Raw genomic sequence first — 18,644 nt, 5'->3', positions numbered from 1 at the left:
TACGGGGTGGGGGGAGATTGCCGGGAAGGGGCATGCCGCTTCACTTCGTAAAATCAAGAGTTGACATCGTAGTTACTGCTGTGAAATAAGTGGCGGTGTTTCATCCCTGCTCCTGTACACACCGATTCTCTTTGATCAGACTTCAATTTCTGACATTTCAAAAGTATTCAGTGCTAAACCTACAGAGGTGATCCGATCCAGTCTGCTTACTTTCTGTGAGAGCCTCATTAACTATTATTTTAGAAGGCGATGGGGAGCATGAATGGCGTGTGTGTGATCCTCTGATTACTGATAGCATTGCTTGGATTGTGAAGTAAATCCTATTGAACTCAGTGGAGCTTGCTCACAGGTAAGCGGATATAGGATTTACAATGTCGGTTTCCATAAGTTATTCTTTATATCTCTCTTTTCAAACCAATTGAAGTTCATATTCTGAACGCCAGCTTTTTTACTTCTAGATTGTTTTTCCTCCTTCCCAAAAGCACCAAAAACTTCATTATGTTAGCAGACAGCTCTACAAATTTTATTGAAGAACAGGATATAAATACCCCAAACTAATAAATAAAATTGCAATTTTAAATTGCCTTTAGACAAAAATCGACAAACATACCCAGAGTTCCATTTAGGCAGCTAGAGAGAGAGCAAACTCCTCCATTCATAAGTTATTTGTGGGGAGGAGAGAGAGATAAAAATCATGATTAAGTCAAAGTACAGTGACGAAAGGACACAAAAAGTAGGCTAGCTCTAATTTACTTTTATATCAGTCCTCATGTATTTCCACCACTCTCGCCACCCGTATTGAGGCGACTAATTGGAGCCGGAAGTGGGAGGGGTGTGCAGATTTATTTTATAACCACGGAGGAGGAGGGTCCTACCATAACAAAGCGGAAGTTGATTGAATCTTTTTCCGGGGTAGGCATCGAACGCGTTTGTGTTACTGAACCTACGTAGCTCGCTATTTTCGGTGGTCGTGATCTGGAGCGAGGGTCTTATTGTCTCAGGGACAGAAGCGGGATCTCCTACATAGGCTGTTGCTATGGCTATGCAAGCTGCGAAACGCGCCAACGTAAGCAAGGGTCTCCTTTCTCGCCTTTTGTGGGCGGTGGGGCCGGGGCCGGCCATTTTGTATTGGCCCTGGCTCGTTCTCTTTTTTTTCTGTCGTCGAGACGTTCAGGCCGATCTCTGGAAAGGTCGTGAAGCTGATCCGCGAGGGTAGCCTTCATCCTTGAGTCCCCAGATATTGTTGGGCTGTAGTTCCCATCGTTCCTGTTTTCCGGCTGAACTGGCAGGGGATGGTGTGGGTTGTAGTCCCAACGACGTCTTTGGTCCCAGAGAAATCCGTGCTGTGGGCGGCAGGGGATGAAAGAGCTAGTGGCAACTTCTCAGTTTCCATCAAATGTGAGAATGGGCTCCCCATCCCAGCCAGTAACTTCAGTCATGGATGGGAAGTGTCCACCCCACCCATGTATTGTGAGAGTGGTGGGGACAAATGGAGAACGCTCATCCTTTGGCTACTATCATTCAGCGTGCCAAGGGGTGAAGTACGGTGTAACAATTGAACAGGACTGGCTTCATTCGATTCTGACTTATGGCGACCCTATGAATAGGGTTTTCATGGTAAGAGGCATTCAGAGGCGGTTTACCATTGCCTTCCTCTGAGGCTGAGAGGCAGTGGCTGGCCCAAGGTCACCCAGTGAGCTTCATGGCTGTGGGGATTCGAACCCTGGTCTACCCGATCCTGGTCCAACCACTGCCATATGATCGTGAGTTTTTTGTTATGTGCCTTCACGTCGATTACGACTTATGGCGACCCTATGAATCAGTGACCTCCAAGAACATCTGTCATGAACCACCCTATTCAGATCTTGTAAGTTCATATTTTGCTGCCACAATTAAGGCATCTCTCTCCCGCCCGGCGGAGCTCTTTAAAATCGTTCGAGGGCTTTTACATTCTGGCCCTCGGGACATTATAGATTCATCTGTAGCCCGCTGTGATGAGTTTGCGAGGCACTTCCAGGATAAGATTGCATGCATTCGCCGGGACTTAGACTCCAATATTATGGCAGTGGGATCTAATGAAGCATCCAGAACACGGTCTTGTCCTTGTTTATTGGATGAGTTTCAGTCTGTACAGCTTGAGGATGTTGACAAGATCCTTGGACTGGTGCGGGCGACCACATCTGTGCTGGACCCTTGCCCCTCTTGGCTGGTGAAAGCTGGCAGGACCGGAACCGCTGGCTGGGCCAAGGAGATAATAAACGCCTCTCTGAGAGAGGGAGTGGTCCCTGACTGCCTGAAAGAGGTGGTTGTGAGACTGCTCCTGAAGAAACCCTCTTTGGACCCAGATAACCTGAACAACTATAGACCTGTAGCGAATGTTCCGTTCCTGGGCAAGGTGCTAGAACGGGTGGTTGCCGGCCAGCTCCAGGGGCTCTTGGATGACACTGATTATCTTGATCCATTTCAATCCGGTTTCAGGCCCGGTTTTGGCACCAAAACAGCCTTGGTTGCCCTGTATGACCTTTGTCGGGAGAGGGACAGGGGGAGTGTGACTCTGTTGATTCTCCTTGATCTCTCAGCTGCTTTTGATACCATCGACCATGGTATCCTTCTGGGAAGACTCACGGAGTTGGGAGTTGGGGGTACTGCTTGGCAGTGGCTCCGCTCCTACTTGGTGGGTCGCCACCAGAAGGTAGTGCTTGGGGAACATTGCTCGATGCCCTGGACTCTCCATTGTGGAGTCCCGCAGGGATCGGTACTGTCCCCCATGCTTTTCAACATCTACATGAAGCCGCTGGGTGCGGTCATCAGGAGTTTTGGGGTGCGTTGCCATCAGTACGCTGATGACACGCAGCTCTATTTCTCCTTTTCATCCTCTTCAGGTGAGGCTGTTAACGTGCTAAACCGCTGTCTGGCCGCGATAATGGACTAGATGGGAGCTAATAGACTGAAGCTCAATCCAGACAAGACCGAGACGCTGTTGGTGAGTGCCTTCTCTGCCCAGATGGAGGATGTTCATCCTGTTCTTGATGGGGTTACACTCCCCTTGAAGGAACAGGTGCGTAGCTTGGGGGTTCTTTTTGATCCTTCCTTGTCACTTGAGGCCCAGGTGGCCTCGGTGGCACGGAATGCTTTCTACCATCTTCGCCTGGTAGCCCAGCTACATCCCTATCTGGACAGTGACGACCTCGCCTCAGTTGTTCATGCTCTGGTAACTTCTAGACTGGACTACTGCAATGCGCTCTACGTTGGGCTGCCCTTGAAGACTGTTCGGAAACTACAACTAGTCCAGAATGCAGCGGCCAGATTGTTGACGCGGACCAGAAGGTCTGCTCATATAACACCTGTTCTGGCCCGTCTGCACTGGCTTCCTGTTTGTTTCCGGGCTAGATTCAAAGTGCTGGTTTTGACCTATAAAGCCCTACACAGCATGGGACCGCAATACCTGGTGGACTGCCTCTCCCAATATGAACCTACCCGGACACTGCGCTCAACATCTAAGGCCTTCCTCCGAGTGCCATCCCATCGAGAAGCTCGGAGGGTGGTGACTAGAACCAGGGCCTTTTATGTGGTGGCCCCCGAACTGTGGAACAGCCTCCCCGATGAGGTGCGCCTGGCGCCAACGCTACTATCTTTTCGGCGCCAGGTGAAAACCTTTTTATACTCCCAGGCATTTTAAAGTGTGTTTTAATAGCATTTTCATCATTATTTGTATTTTGGATGTTGTTTGGTTCTTTTATTGTTTGCTTTGTTTTCTTGATTTATTGTATTTATACATTGCTTGTTTTTTTATCTTTTTGTACACCGCCCAGAGAGCCTTCGGGCTTAGGGCGGTATATAAATTAAATTAAATTAAATTAATAAATAATAAAATGTCTGTGGCTTGCTTTGTGGAATCAATCCATCTCTTGTTTGGCCTTCCTCTTTTTCTACTCCCTTCTGTTTTTCCCAGCATTATTGTCTTTTCTAGTGAATCATGCCTTCTCATGTGTCCAAAGTATGATAACCACAGTTTCATCATTTTAGCTTCTAGTGACAGTTCTGGTTTAATTTGTTCTAACACCCAGTTATTTGTCTCTTTTGCAGTCCATGGTATGCGCAAAGCTCTCCTCCAAGACCACATTTCAAATGAGTTGATTTTTCTCTTAAGCGCCTTTTTTCGCTGTCCAACTTTCACATGGGCCTAATAATACATACTTGTATTAGCTCCTTGTCATAGAGTGATAGGCAAATACACTAGCACACCCCACCCAGCATGTGATGGTCAAGCTTTCACTCTGATAATGTTCTTCTTTTGGCCCAAATGAACCATGTCACCCAGATCTTAAGGTTGTTACTGAGAGGTATGTCCTTAATGATTTTTAAGGAGTCTCAGGCCCACACTACATGTGTTGGATGGCAGATCCACATCCTTAAACATGAGTCACCTGTATTTGCAAATAAACCAGGGAGTGGGGTGTGATTCAAAGTGCGAAACATGGGGTGGGAATGGTGAATTTTTCCCTCTGCCAACTCTTCCCCCCCCCCCCCAACATCCCTCTGTGTAGGCTTGTTTCTCCCAGATGAATTCCCTTCTGGTTTTGGGAACTGGTAGGGAGACAAGGTTCAGAAGTGCTGCCCCCCCCTTCTTACATGCTCCCCATTTATTTTTTAAAATTGTATCATCAGCTTTATATATTTAAAAGCACAGGTCTACTGCCATTTTGTGCAGTGTGAGCCTTGTAGCCTGATTGTGTGTACAGACTCTTTTGAGATTAATGTGCGTAAATACATTGCATTCTGCATAGGTTGATTAGACCAGAATTATCCTGTTTCTTCTAACCAGCTACATTCAGCCCTCAGAGAGATTTAGGGCAGCTTTGTGATTGGCAATAGGGGTACCTGAGAGATGTTTACTTCTAAATGTTTGACTTACAGATATCAGTGCCCCGTTCCTAACTTGTGGCTTTTACCAAATCTAGATCCGTCTGCCCCCTGAAGTTAACCGAATTTTATATATCAGAAACTTACCATATAAAATCACAGCTGAAGAAATGTATGACATTTTTGGAAAATACGGGCCAATTCGACAAATCAGAGTGTAAGTCTATTTTGTGTTTACAGAATTAAGCTTGGAATTAGAATTTTCTTATATATGTCAAGTAACTTTCTAGTTGACTGACAGATAACTTTTGCAGTTTTTCATGTAAAATAAAGGAAGCAATGGTCTAAACTCATCAAGCCACTCAATTTGAATTCAGTCTGGGGAAGATACCAATGCATTATAAGGATATGTGATATTCCATAGTGCAACTGTCAGAGTGAAAATATTAGCTTTGCACAGAGAGTTGTGGGTGTGTTTGGGTCAGAGGGGTTGGTGGGGAGTAGTAAATAGATCCATACTGTAGCAATTTGTTGTGAGGAAGTTGGCACACCTAAATTTATTCTAAAAGTCTTCCATATGCATAGGAAATCAGCATTTGTGATTGCAAGGACAAAGATGATAAACAAGAAAAAGCAGAGAACTTAGCATTATTATTACAAAGCAGCACTGTAGCACAAAATTATTAAAACTAAAACTATTTTCCCTGCTTATACAATAAGTGATAACACAGAATAACAGTTAATTATACTATCATTTTATTAGCTATTGAAGTATGTCGAGTACAGTATTCAGTTTTCTTAGCACTTTTGCAGAACATGTATTGGTACTGAAAATCAGGTTTTATATTTTTAACTGGGTGATGTCCAGTATTGTACAAATGGACTTCTCCTTCCTCTCCTTGCAGTGCCCTAAATTTCCCACCACAATCTGCTCCAGAAGGTTCACCAACCCTGTCAAGCAGATTTTGGGGGCATTCGGGGCTGCAGCAGAAAGGAAAGGGAAGTTCTGTTGCTCAAGCAAAAGTCCGTTCCGCTGTTGGGTGAACAAAGTACGACGGCACCAACTATGCGTAAACAAAGCTTTAATTATATAGCATTGTTTACTGCTATATTTATTGCTTGGGAGCTTATTCAGTCTCAAAAACATTTTTGAATCCATACCATGCCAGACTTGCTGCTTAAACTGTCCTTTGATGTGCATGTATGGATGGAGTTATCGGTGTTGTATTTATGTGCAAGGCCATGTGTAGTGCTGTGACCTGTCAGGTTTCTTTTGTACCAACTCCGTACCTTTTGAATCTTGAAATGTATGCTTGCAGCATATGCTTAAAGACTGATGTAACTGGTATTTTGGTAATGTAGATAAGTTCTGGTTTCGGAGTTATATTTTGTGCTTCACACTACTCTCTCTGGTGATATATTAAGCACAGGGTTTAGTGGGAACCCCAACTGTGGATTCAGACTTGATGCACAATTGTGTATTACACAACTTCTGTCTTGTGCAACCCAATCTAATCCATGAGTCCAGTGGGCTTACCCCCAAGTAAGTCAACATAGGATTGATGCCACTGTTATAAACTGACCCTAGGAAAAGCAAAATTGGACTTCAGTAAGTAGAAAAAATATATTAATGATAATTTTCTTCTAAGAGGTCTCAATATTAACAGAATTTTGTTCTTGTCCTTGCTAATATTAAAATTGTTCTTATCCTGCAGAGGAAATACTCCTGAAACCAGAGGTACAGCTTATGTTGTCTATGAAGATATCTTTGATGCCAAAAATGCTTGTGATCATCTGTCAGGATTCAACGTGTGCAACAGATACCTTGTTGTCTTATACTATAATGCAAACAGGGCAAGTATAAGACCTTTTTTTTTTTTTTTGAAACATTACAACATAAGATTAACTCTTTTTAAGAGCACTGTGAAAACAATGCTGGAATAATCCAATTTAAGTGAATAGGGGAGTTTCCTCTTTATTTGCACTAAATAGGGGACCATCGTAGGAAGCAGTAATTCTAGCAGTCCTAACTATTTCTAATTAAATAGTGTGACCCTTAAAATTATGTAAAGCAAAGATCTTCTAAAGTTCTGGAGCTAAAAATAGGGAAGAAATTACATATTTTTTGTAAGCTAAACCGAACCATTCTTCAGAAGTTTCTGTTGAACACAGAAGCAAACAAATAGAATTCAGGAGCAAGGTTTTGAATGCAGGATAGTTGCACAGTGCCCCAGCCAGAACGAGCTGTGGAAAATAAAATGAGAATCTCAAGATGATTTACATATGTATTGGGTTGTTCAGGGCTCTAATAGGGCCTGAAAGCAGGAAGCTAGATGGAAGCCTGTTGCTTTAATGCTGTTACCCACTGTAGCAGACTATGGAGATAAAAAGCCTTGTGGGAGAAGGGGGCAAGGACAGGGTTTCCATGTGCCATAGAGTGCAACGCAAAAAGAAAACTGCAGTATAGATTGGTCTTTATTCTAAATGCATTTCAATATAATCTTTCTCAAGAGGAAAAATAAAATATAATCAGAATACAAAACAATACCCAAAAGAATAATTTGGCATACTTTGTTAATCAGCACTGTAATCTGAGCATTAGACATTACATGCTTGAACAAGAACTGAATTAAGCGAGGTTAGGAAAATTAGTTATTTGTACCTTTATTGACTTGAACCAGAACCCAAAGCAGAACAGCCCTGATTACAGCTGATGCATGTTAACGGTTTGACTCTCCAGTCTAGGGTCTTGGTTTTGGCCACAAACATAGTTGGCACTTATGTGTAAGTCTCTCTTCAGGCTCACAACAAACACAAAACTGCGGAGGTGGGGTTATGTGTGTAGTCTCTTTCCTCCACCATCCTGTCTCTTAGAAACTCTGCTTCTGTACTGTCAATGGGAGGAATGTAGCTTTTCAAATTGGTCTGCAGAAGTTTATTACCGGGGAAAAGAAAAGCAGAGGCAAGGGCTAGCTTTCTTGCCTATGCATTTAGGTTAGTTGTTTGTAGCATGTTGGTGACCTTAAACAAAAGAAAGACCACCTTTTTTTCTTCCAATTTACAAAGCTTCTTTGCTTGGATTCTTGGGGGTGATTCTTACCACAGATGGTGAGAGAAGATGCCTTTTAAAAGTCTGTTAACAGATGTCTGTGGGGACCACCAGTAATCTCTGTCTTGTCCCACCTCCTTGTCTGTGGAAATCCTAGAGCAGAACTGGCGGGTAACACGAGGCTACTTATGCAATATGGTTTTGGGGTCAGGCTATTCTTTTCCAAATACTTTTTCTGAGGAAATAAATACATTCATGCATTTTGGAATGTGGTTACTAATAAAGCATTTGCATTGCTTGTTAGCAGCATGAGTTAAGATGATCATTTAAATACCAAAAGTTAGATAGTTTTAAAATAAATTGATAGGATAAAACTAGTTTGAATAAAGAGTGTTCTTTCATTAATAATATTTTTGCTTTATTACAGGCATTCCAAAAGATGGATACAAAGAAGAAGGAAGAACAGCTCAAACTTCTGAAGGAGAAATATGGAATAAATACAGACCCACCAAAATAAGACTTTAAACTTTCTTGAGGAACTCTTTCTTTTTGGACTTTTTTTTTAATCCTATCAATATTTCTAGAGTAAGTTTCTCCCAGAATGTGCATGCTAAGTTGGAAGCATGGACATTTTTGATTCTTAGATTTATTACAAAGACCACTTGATAATTCCAACTTCGGAAAGACTTGTGACTGCTCTGTAATTCCAGTGACTGGCACTTTGAAATGTAGATTAGCAATGGCATTTAGTACATTGTTGCAGATATTTTCCATAGTTCAGAGGCTTATACAAGTCTTTGTGTAGTTTAATCAATATAATAATTACAGTTGTGAGAACATGTAAAATATTCTGGGATTAAATGTTGTATTTAATCTGTTAAGAAAAGTATACTCATTTCTTAAAAAATACTATGTTTTGGGTTTCACAAATGAACCTAAATAATTTGTCTTATCCAGTGGCATGAAGATAAGCTGTAGCAAAGAACAGCAAGTTGACAGGAAATGAGATTTGGAAGTGGGAAATTCTGTTAGTTTTCTTTACATCTCTTCTTGGGCAGAATATAGCTTAATAAGAATGTCAAGTGCAATTAGGGTAGTGACCGCCTAACTGGCTCGGAGATGTTGTATTTGAGTTCTGCTACAGGCGATAGAGTTCATTTGGTATTTGCTGTAGTGGTACAGTTGTTTGCCCTCCTCTCCTGCTGTAATATTGTATTATATCTGCAGAGGGAACTAAACCTGCAGACTCCACTCTTCAGTGAACCTCTGCAGGAGATGAAGGGAATGGTGGAGTATCTGTAGACAGCATTCATTTGTAATACTCATTATTTAAAATAGGCCTCGTTTGTCAGTTTTGTTAATACTGCTTGCTTTTTCTAAGTGACAGATTTGTGTCAGGTCTGTGCTGAATTTTCATTCAAAAAGGAAGGAGGAAGAGATCCTGAACCAGAAGATACTGAAAGTAACAATAATGCTATGTATGAAAATGAAATGGACTGCCTTCAAGTCGATTCCGACTTATGGCGACCCTATGAATAGGGTTTTCATGGTAAGCAGTATTCAAAGAGGGTGTACCATTGCCGTCATCTGAGGCTGAGAAGCAGTGACTGGCCCAAGGTCACCCAGTGAGTTTCATGGTTGTGTGGGGATTCGAACCCTGGTCTCCCAGATGTTGTTGGACTACAATTCCCATCATCCTTGTCTATTAGCCATGCTGGTTGGGGCTGCTGGGAGATGTTGTTCGGCAATATTTGGAGGGCCAAAGGGTCCCCACCCCTGGCATGAATGCTAATATATGCTGGGCAGATGTCCCAATGTGTGTCTGGGTGCTGCTATCTATAACGGACTGCCTACTCAAATGTGGAGATAGCATTAAGCTCCTCACTCCATTATATAATTGCCAGTGGAGAGTTTATTTATTATTTATTTTATTTATATCCTGTCCTTCCTCCCAGAAGGAGCCCAGGGTGGCAAACAAAAGCACTCGAAATGCTTTAAAACATCATAAAAACAGACTTTAAGATATATTAAGACAAAACATCTTTCAAAACATCTTTTAAAAAACGGTTTAAAATCATCTTAAAGAGCAATTTCAATACAGATGCAGACTGGGATAAGGTGTCTACTTAAAAGGCTTGTTGGAAGAGGAAGGTCTTCAGTAGGCACCGAAAAGATAACAGAGATGGTGCCTGTCTAATATTTAAGAGGAGGAAATTCCACAGGGTAGGTGCCTCCACACTAAAGGTCAGTTTCCTATGTTGTGCAGAACAGACCTCCTGATAGGATGGTATCTGCAGGAGGCCCTCACCTGCAGAGCACAGTGATCAACTGGGTATATAAGGGATAAGACAGTCTTTCAGGTATCCTGGTCCCAAGCTGTATAAGGCTTTGTACACCAAAACTAGAATCTTGAACTTAGCCCAGTAGCTAATAGGTAGCCAGTGCAATTCTTTTAGCAGTGGGGTGACATGTTGGTGATTCTCTGTCCCAGTGAGCAGTCTTGCCACCAGATTTTGCACCAGCTACAGCTTCTGGACCAACCTCAAGGGCAGCCCCACATAAAGCACATTACAGTAATCAAGCCTAGAGGTTACCAGTGTGTGGACAACAGTGGTCAGGCTAAATTGGTCCAAAAACAGCCGCAGCTGTCTTACCAGCCGAAGCTGGTAAAAGGCACTCCTAGCCACTGAGATCACCTGGGCCTCTAATGACAAAGATGGATCCAGGAACACCCCTAGACTACAGACCTGCTCTTTCAGAGGGAGTACGGCCCCATCCATAGCAGGCAACTGACCAATTATCCGAAATCAGGAACCACCAATGCACAGTGTCGTCGTCTTGCGAGGATTCAGACTCGGTTTATTGGCCCTCATCCAGCCCACCACCAAGACCAGGGCTTGGATCCACTGGGTCAAACCCCCTCGGAAAGCTTTAATAAGCCAAGAAAGGCAAGGATTGAGAGGACACATTGCTGGCCACAACATTGCAAGCACCTTGTCCATGTCATCAGGCTACATCAACTGAAACAGTTCCCAAGAAGTTGCAGCAGATGTTGCACTGGATGCCTCACTGGCTAGAGTAGATGTGGATGGGGCATCAAGATTTCTATGGAGGTGAGCAACTTTACCCTCAAAAGTGCCTTGCAAACAATTCACAGTGGGCCTCCAAAGAGTCTAAAACTCCATTTCCTGGAGCTGATGTAAATAGACACCTGACAGTAAGGAAAAGCTCCACTGGATGGTTACTTGAGATGCGATGGTGGCAGAGAAGTGGGCCTTCACTGCCCTCACCACCACACAGTAGGCACAGTTATGATGTTTTACTTGTGCCCAATCAGCCTCACAGCATGTATTTTGCCACTTGTGCTCTAGCTGTCGTCCAACCTGTTTCATTGCCCTCTGGAGTTTGCCAGAAAGCATGAGAGTGCTCCAGCTGCGATGTGGGAAAAGGTTTTGTGGTCAGATGAGACCAAGCTAGAGCTTTTTGGCCAAAACTCAAAGTGCTATATGTGGCACAAACCTAACACTGCCCATGCCTCAAGACACCATCTCTACATTGAAGTGTGGCAGCATCATGCTGTAGCAATGCTTCTCATCAGCAGGGACTGGGCATCTTGATACAATTGTAGGAAGAATGAATGGAGCAAAATACAATGAAATACCGCAAGAGAACCTGCTTCAGTCCACTAAAGCACAACCCTCAAAGAAATTTGCAGGACAATGATCCCAAGCACAAGGCCAAAGCAACATTGGAGTGGCTCAAGAACAAAAAGGTGAATGTCCTACAGTGGCCCAGTCAAAGTCCTGATCTCAATCCCACGGAGAATCTGTGGCACTCTGAAAACTGCAGTCCACAAGCGACGTCCAACCAACCTGAACAACCTAGAGCCAATCTGCCAAGAAGAATGGGCCCAAGTCCCTCCAACACTGTGTGCAAAGCTGGTACATACCTACCCCAAAAGACAAAGCTGTTACTGTAGCAAAAGGTGGCTTTACCAAATATTAATGTTGGGGGGGGTGTTAAATACTTACGCAAGCAACATGTTTTAGTTTTTTATGTTTCTTATGAATAAGTGATTTTGAGTTTCATTGTTTCAAAATAAGATATACAGAATGAAATTATAATGCACCATTTGTAATTCAGTAATATGAGAGCATTGGGCAGGGGTCTGATTACTTTTGCAAGGCCATGTAACACTAGAACTCGTGGATAGTCAATGAAGCTGAATGTTGGAAGCTTTAAGACAGACAAAAGAAAGTACTTATTTATTAGATTTATATCCTGGCTTTCCTCCCAGTAGGAGCTCAGTGCATAGTTAAACTATGGGGTTCGCTCCCACAACAGGCAGTGATGGCCACCAACTTGGATGGCTTTAAAAGAGGATTAGACAACTTCATGGAGAATAAAGCTATCAATGGCTATTAGCCATGATGGCTGTGCTGTGCCACCATAATCAGAAGCAGTACACTTCTGAAAATCAGTTGTCGGAAGCTGCAGAAGGGGAGAGCGCTCTTGCACTCGGGTCCTGCTTGCAGCCTTCCCATGGGCATCTGGTTGGTCACTGTGAAAACAGAATACTGCATTAGATGGGCCACTGGCCTGATCCAGCAGACTGTTTTTAAGGAGTAGCCCCCAGAGGCTGCAACTGAGAGAAGGGGAAATTCCATTGTGCAAGCAGAAGTCCATTCGTGTGACACTGGATGGCACCCATTTTTTGTAGAGTATGTTTCGAGTTTAGAACATTGATTTCTTAAGCACAGGTATCCTTTCTTAAATGTATTTTGTACAGAGTTTGCATTATTCAAATAATACATGAAAGACATTTATTTCTTGACTTCAACTAAAGACCAATACCTGCCTTTCATCCAGAAACTCACCAGATCAAGAAGCCCACCTGAAACCTTGGAGAGCCACTGTCAGTCTGTTGTCAATACTGAGCTAGGTGGACCAATGGTCTGAATTGGTATAAGGTAGCTTCGTATGTATCTATAGTGGTTGTTTGATCCAATTATTTAAAGACAGCAGCAACACTATCAGTGGAGTCAGAAAGAATACTTGCAGTTCCGTTTTTTAACTGCTTAAAACCAGAATGAGAAAGAGGCAAAGCAAGAAAAAAGATCAATAAAGTATCAAGAATTTATTTTTCTTTTTGGAAAGTTTTCACATGAGATGTTTTCTTTAAAACAGAAGCAAGCAGAACATACAAGTTGAGGAAAAAGTGGCAGCGCAGGTAACTTTGGTTAATGCCCACTCATGTACAAGATGTACACTGGATTTCTGAGCACCCTTGTGTGTTTTTTCTTCCTTTAAGTGTATAAGGCAGTGGTTTTTCAGTAAGTAATCCATATATATATATTTATAGTTTTTATATATATATAGTTGCAATCACAATTTTGAAGCTTCACATGCAAATTAAAATAAAATGTACAGCCATTTTTTTCTGTCTCCACAGCAAAGAAGCATCTAAACAGGGACAAATACTGACACCAACAACAGTAAAAAAGGGAAGAAAATGGGAAAACAACCCCAAGGATAGGCATTGTTGGCATGACAGTTTGTGTGAAGATTATGGAAATTCCAGTGGATATTCCTCCCATTAAAAGGAAGGGGAAAGAATGGGTGGTTATCAACAGGTGCCTTCAGTCAGTTGCCCCGTTTTACTCTATCCTAAGCAGCTCCACATCAAAAATCAGAGTAGCATTTGGGGGGATGACTCCAGGATGGCCTGTGGTTCCATATGCCATGTCAGGTGTACAGGTCAGCTTTGCTCTTTGTCCTAGGCTCATCTGGCATTTTTTAAGACAGCAAATGGAAGTAAGTCAGATGCAAGAGAAAACATCAGGAGAACATGGCAACAATCCACACATTTCAATTACGTGCTCAATTTTAAAATTGAGAGTGGTTTCACTGAAGTCACAGGTTACAATTCTTACCTTTTAGATGAAGTAATAGGAGTCAAGATGCCATGCCATGGGTAGCTTATGTGCTCAAGATGTTGTTGGACTATGCCCCATTATCCCTGACCATTGGTCATACTGGCTGGGGTTGATGGGAAGTGGAGTCCAGCTGGAGTCTGGACAGCCACAGGTTCCCCATCCCTGCCATACAGCAGACAACCACCACAAGAATTAGCAGCAGTGCCATGCAAAATGGTACTTGGGCCCCATTTGCCTACAGTGGCAGTAATGTACTTATAACATTTTAGTAATTCCAATACAACAAGCCACTAGGTGGAGCCAGGAGACAGTTGGCCGAGGCAAGCAATTGCTTACAGGGTATTAATGAGGGGTTGCATGTTCTAGGATGGCTGAAGCTACAGTCCTCTTCACACATTACTTGCTGGAGGCACTGCTGAACAAAGTGGGATGAACTTCCGAATGAAACATGCATAGGATTGTCTTGCATGTTGCCTACAAGTGGAACGTTGCTGCCAGGTTGACACTTCTCTGACTTGGCTTCTTACCAAGATCCTAAGTACATTGGACTTTTCCCCTGAAGCCATCATCTTCGTGTTCCCTTAAATTCATTTTGTAAAACCAGTCAAAGAAATAGGAATTTATTGGTCTGTAAATTATTTGTGTCATATTCTCACTTGTTCCCACAGACACCATTTTCTGTTGCACTAATTTTTCTTAAATTATCCAACAAAAGCATGTTTGATATTTTAATACTCTATCCTCCCTCCAGTCTGAAGCACAGGGTGGCTTCACATAAGAAATCTTTAAACAGATATCTAAAAACAAACAGGTGTAAAATCATATTAAATTAAAATAGAACATCAGAGTGAAATATCTAAAGGAACCACACCCCAGATGTAAAACACATTGTGAACCAAAAGCCTGGATAAACAAAAATGTTCTCAGTTTATGTTCAAAACATATCCACCATGGCAGGAGACCAATGTCTCCTGGGAGAAACTTCCAAAAACAGGCTACCACCACCAAAAATGTCCTCAATGTCAGCACTCTCTTAGCTTCAACCAAGGATGGGACCGCAAGCAGGGCATCTTCCATTGCTCATAACAAGTGGGCTGACTGGTAACAGGCAAGGCATTCCCTGAATGCTTGGCTCCCAAGCATTCAGGGCTTCATTTGTTAACACCGAAAACTTGAATTGGGCCCGGTAGCTTACTAGCAACCAATGTAGAGCTGTCAATGTTGGAATGAGACGCTCTCCTTGCTGCACCTGCCAACAATCTGGCCACTGCATTCTGCACTAGCTGCAGCTTCTGGACCAGTTTCAAGGATAATTCCAAGTTTGAGACTCAGAAGCCAGATACTTTGCTTTCTGGCCTGATTAGAAAAAAATATATTAATCAGTAATTTGATTCCATTCCTTGTGTTAAGAAGCACATTGTGGAAATATGCACTATAATTTGTTAAAATAGATTTTTCTGTATGCTATAGGGCCAGAATTTCTCAAACTTTCTACACCTGAGATGACTGAAAATTACTGAGGTCTACCAGTCACAAAATGGTGCTGCAGGGAGAGAGCCAGTCAAAAAATAGTGACAGATGAAGGAAGGACTTGGCATAATCAACTAGCAATTAATTATATTTTCTTCTGATATTTAATCCAGCTTTGGAAGCTGCTAAATTCTTAGTTTTCCTTGTAGTAAGAGGTTCCATAGCTTAGAATTCCTCAAGCTCAGTACAGACATTTGCTCTGGAAATTGTCTCTCAAACTTGCCACTTTAGGCAGAATTTATTGATTCATAGGCTCAACAATTTTTTAAAAACTAAAATATCTTTTCTGTTCCAATCCCCACATACCTCTCATACTATTTTGACCCATCTCCTTTCACACTCAACTTGTACCTTAATCCCCCAAACCTGCCAGTTTCTTTCATCACTTTCCATGTCCTTTCACTACTTCCTCCTATAACAGCTTTCTTCGCTTATCCAAGGGAGACCTTCCTTCCCTCTCTCCTCACTCCTTGAGCTTCTCTATCTCTGAGCCACACTTACTCTCTACTCAAGTTCACAAGAAGTTGCTGGTGCTGGCATCCATTCAGCCAAAAGGCTATGAAATGCCTTGGGAGCAGGGCAGGTAAGTGAGGAGGAACTAAGCAGGTTGTGGTGCTGAGGCCCACCTGAAAATGCCTCAAGGCCTACTGGTAGGTTCGTGACCACTGTTTGAGAAACACTGCTATAGCCTGTTTAAAGCATTAAAACCTTAAATGCTTGGAAACAAACTCTTGTCTTATATAAATAACAATCGCTCATGAAATGAAATCACTATCCTGAAGTCATGAGTAAAAGAATGGGTTTATTTACTATTCTGGAAAAGAAACAAATTTCTGACACTACATTTCCCTTTGATCCCTAGGATATCATTTTTGGGAGTCAATTGTGAACACCATCCGTCTTTGCTTCCTTTCAGTGGAGGCTGGCCCATTAAGGCTACTGAGGCACTGCCCCACCAACTTCAGTCAGCCAGTCCCCACCTGCCCTGCCTTCTACTGGCAACCAGATCAAGGGGTGGTACTGGCGTCAGTTCCCACCACTTTAGTCTCAATGTTGCCCTTGTAGAACTCAGCAGGGAGGATGGGGATAAGACTAGAAAGATTAAAATTATTTGCCCCACCTGTCATTGGCTCTGGCTCCACCTACTATTGGTTTCCTTGACTTCTACTGTACCAGTCCCTATGAACACCAGCCACCACTGCTTTCTTTGCTTGCTATTTCCTTTTTTCAAAATGGCAGCAAACAAGTAGGACTCTAACCAAAGAATCACTCATTGCCTTCTGAGATGTTCAGCAGGAAAAGAGCAGTCCATCTGCCAAAAATCAAGGAGCTAAAGCCTGATAAACAGGAGTAGTAGTAGAGTAGATTCAGAAAAAGGTGTTGGTTCAAAAAGTACCACAGAGGGCATTTTGGTGTTACAAGGGGAAGATCAGAGGGTTTGAAAAAGGTATCCCAAACACTTGGGATGTGATCTACCAGAGACCATGTAGCAATATTTTAACATAGAGGGAATGGTGCAGCTGCAATGAGGATGTGAAAAACATTGTTCTTCCTCTCATAATACTAGAACTCGTGGACATTCAAAGAAGCTGAATGTTGGAAGATTCAGGACAGACAAAAGGAAGTACTTCTTTACTCAGCGCATAGTTAAACTATGGAATTTGCTCCCACAAGATGCAGTAATGGCCACCAGCTTGGATGGCTTTAAAAGAAGATTAGACAAATTCATGGAGGACAGGGCTATCAACGGCTACTAGCCGTGATGGCTGTGCTCTGCCACCCTAGTCAGAGGCAGCATGCTTCTGAAAACCAGTTGCCGGACGCCTCAGGAGGGGAGAGTGTTCTTGCAGTCGGGTCCTGCTTGCGGGCTTCCCCCAGGCACCTGGTTGGCCACTGTGAGAACAGGATGCTGGACTAGATGGGCCACTGGCCTGATCCAGCAGGCTCTTCTTATGTTCTTATCGTAAGAGTAAAGTATTCAGTATGCTGAATTTTTTTTTCTGTCACACTCCACCTGGAGGTTGTATTTCTGTGAATACAGCAGCTTTGTGAATCTAAAAGGCAAAGCTCAGAGCTCCAAAAAGAGTGAAAGCAGACGGAGAGGGACACAATCCCAAACAAATCCACTACACTAAATTCAGGGTTTTGCATAGAATACTTAAAGCCTATTCACATAGGCTGTACCAACTCCCACCTCATTCAGCCTGCAATAGGGCAATTGTATGCATGTTGCTCCCATGCACTAAATTCAGCTCAGATTCAGCTTTCAAAACACTACCACGAACTTGTCATGGGTCAATTTATCTGAAAAGGTGCTACTCTTCTTTCAATTACTGCAAATGTAGCTTTTTGAGCATGTTCAGAAGGGCAGCAAAAGTTGATTCCTGCTGAATTCAAAGTGACAGCAGATACGTAGCCAACTTTTGACCAAAAACTGCAGCTCCCAAGGGATGAAGCAGGAAGAGCTGAAGGAGTGTGGTTAGGTTCCAAAACTTAAAGTGCAATCCTATGCATGTCTGCTCAGAAACAAATTCCACCGAATTCAATGGGACTGGCTCCCAGATAGTTATGGACATAGGATTGTAGCCATATCCTTTCAAATTTTGTTGATATTCAAAGCAACATACAAGTCCACAGCATAATCCCTCATACCTGTGCAGCCCCTTCCTCAAATCCTTTAATGACTTCTTGTCTGCCGATCTTGAACCTGAAAGGCTTGTTTCGATCTCGGGAGGAATCAAACTTCTTTCCATTCTGTAGCATCCCTGCCAGAACACAAAAAAACAGTTCCTGTTCCAGTTAAGCCTGTTGAGTCTCTGGGATGGCAACACAATAAAGATGGCTACCTAAGTCAGAACTATACAGATAGGCACTACTTTAAAGCTAGCCTGGGAAACTCACAGACTGAGGGCTCTAAGAGCTAACTGCAGCAGCCCAGGGAATTGTTATTGTTGCTACATTTATATCCCACCTTTCTTCCAAGGATCTCAAGGTAGCATACAAACATGGTTCTCCCCCTCTCAATTTTATCTTCATAACAACCCTGTGAAGTAGGTTAGGCTGAGAGACAGTGACTTTCCCAAGGTCACCCAGTGAGCTTCATGGCTGAGTGCGGATTTGAACCCTGGTCTCCCAGCTCCCAGTCCAACACTCCAACCACTACACCATGTTGGCTCTCAAGCACAGTTAGCATAGTTTTATCTAAGGCCTTGAGGTCACTACCAAGCCTTATGCCACCTAATGCTTGATACTGTAAAAAACATTTC

At 42.8% G+C, this 18,644-nt stretch overlaps 2 protein-coding genes across 4 annotated transcripts in view; one reads left to right on the top strand and one right to left on the bottom strand.

The window, feature by feature from the left end:
• Positions 1-871: 871 nt before the first annotated feature.
• On the top strand, positions 872-8,897 carry SF3B6 (splicing factor 3b subunit 6). The gene is made up of 4 exons (XM_061622717.1): positions 872-1,066; positions 4,962-5,080; positions 6,579-6,717; positions 8,340-8,897. Exons 1-4 carry the CDS (start codon positions 1,037-1,039, stop codon positions 8,427-8,429), a joined length of 378 nt encoding a protein of 125 aa, XP_061478701.1. The 5' UTR covers positions 872-1,036; the 3' UTR covers positions 8,430-8,897.
• A 4,132-nt stretch (positions 8,898-13,029) lies between these two features.
• FKBP1B (FKBP prolyl isomerase 1B) overlaps positions 13,030-18,644 on the bottom strand; it is a 32,778-nt gene continuing 27,163 nt past the window's right edge. For all 3 annotated transcript variants that reach the window (XM_061622718.1, XM_061622720.1, XM_061622719.1), the window contains exons 3-4: positions 18,031-18,143; positions 13,030-13,698 (exon numbers count right to left, since the gene is read on the bottom strand). In XM_061622718.1, the coding sequence (XP_061478702.1) occupies positions 13,570-13,698; positions 18,031-18,143 (242 nt within the window). In that variant the 3' untranslated portion in view covers positions 13,030-13,569. The remainder of the gene's footprint in view (positions 13,699-18,030; positions 18,144-18,644) is intronic.

The sequence above is a fragment of the Rhineura floridana genome, chromosome 4, assembly GCF_030035675.1.
Source record: "Rhineura floridana isolate rRhiFlo1 chromosome 4, rRhiFlo1.hap2, whole genome shotgun sequence".
NCBI classification, from domain to species: Eukaryota; Metazoa; Chordata; class Lepidosauria; order Squamata; family Rhineuridae; genus Rhineura; species Rhineura floridana.
The sequence above is the reverse complement of the archived record's forward strand: the minus strand, read 5'-3'. Positions and strand labels throughout refer to the sequence as shown.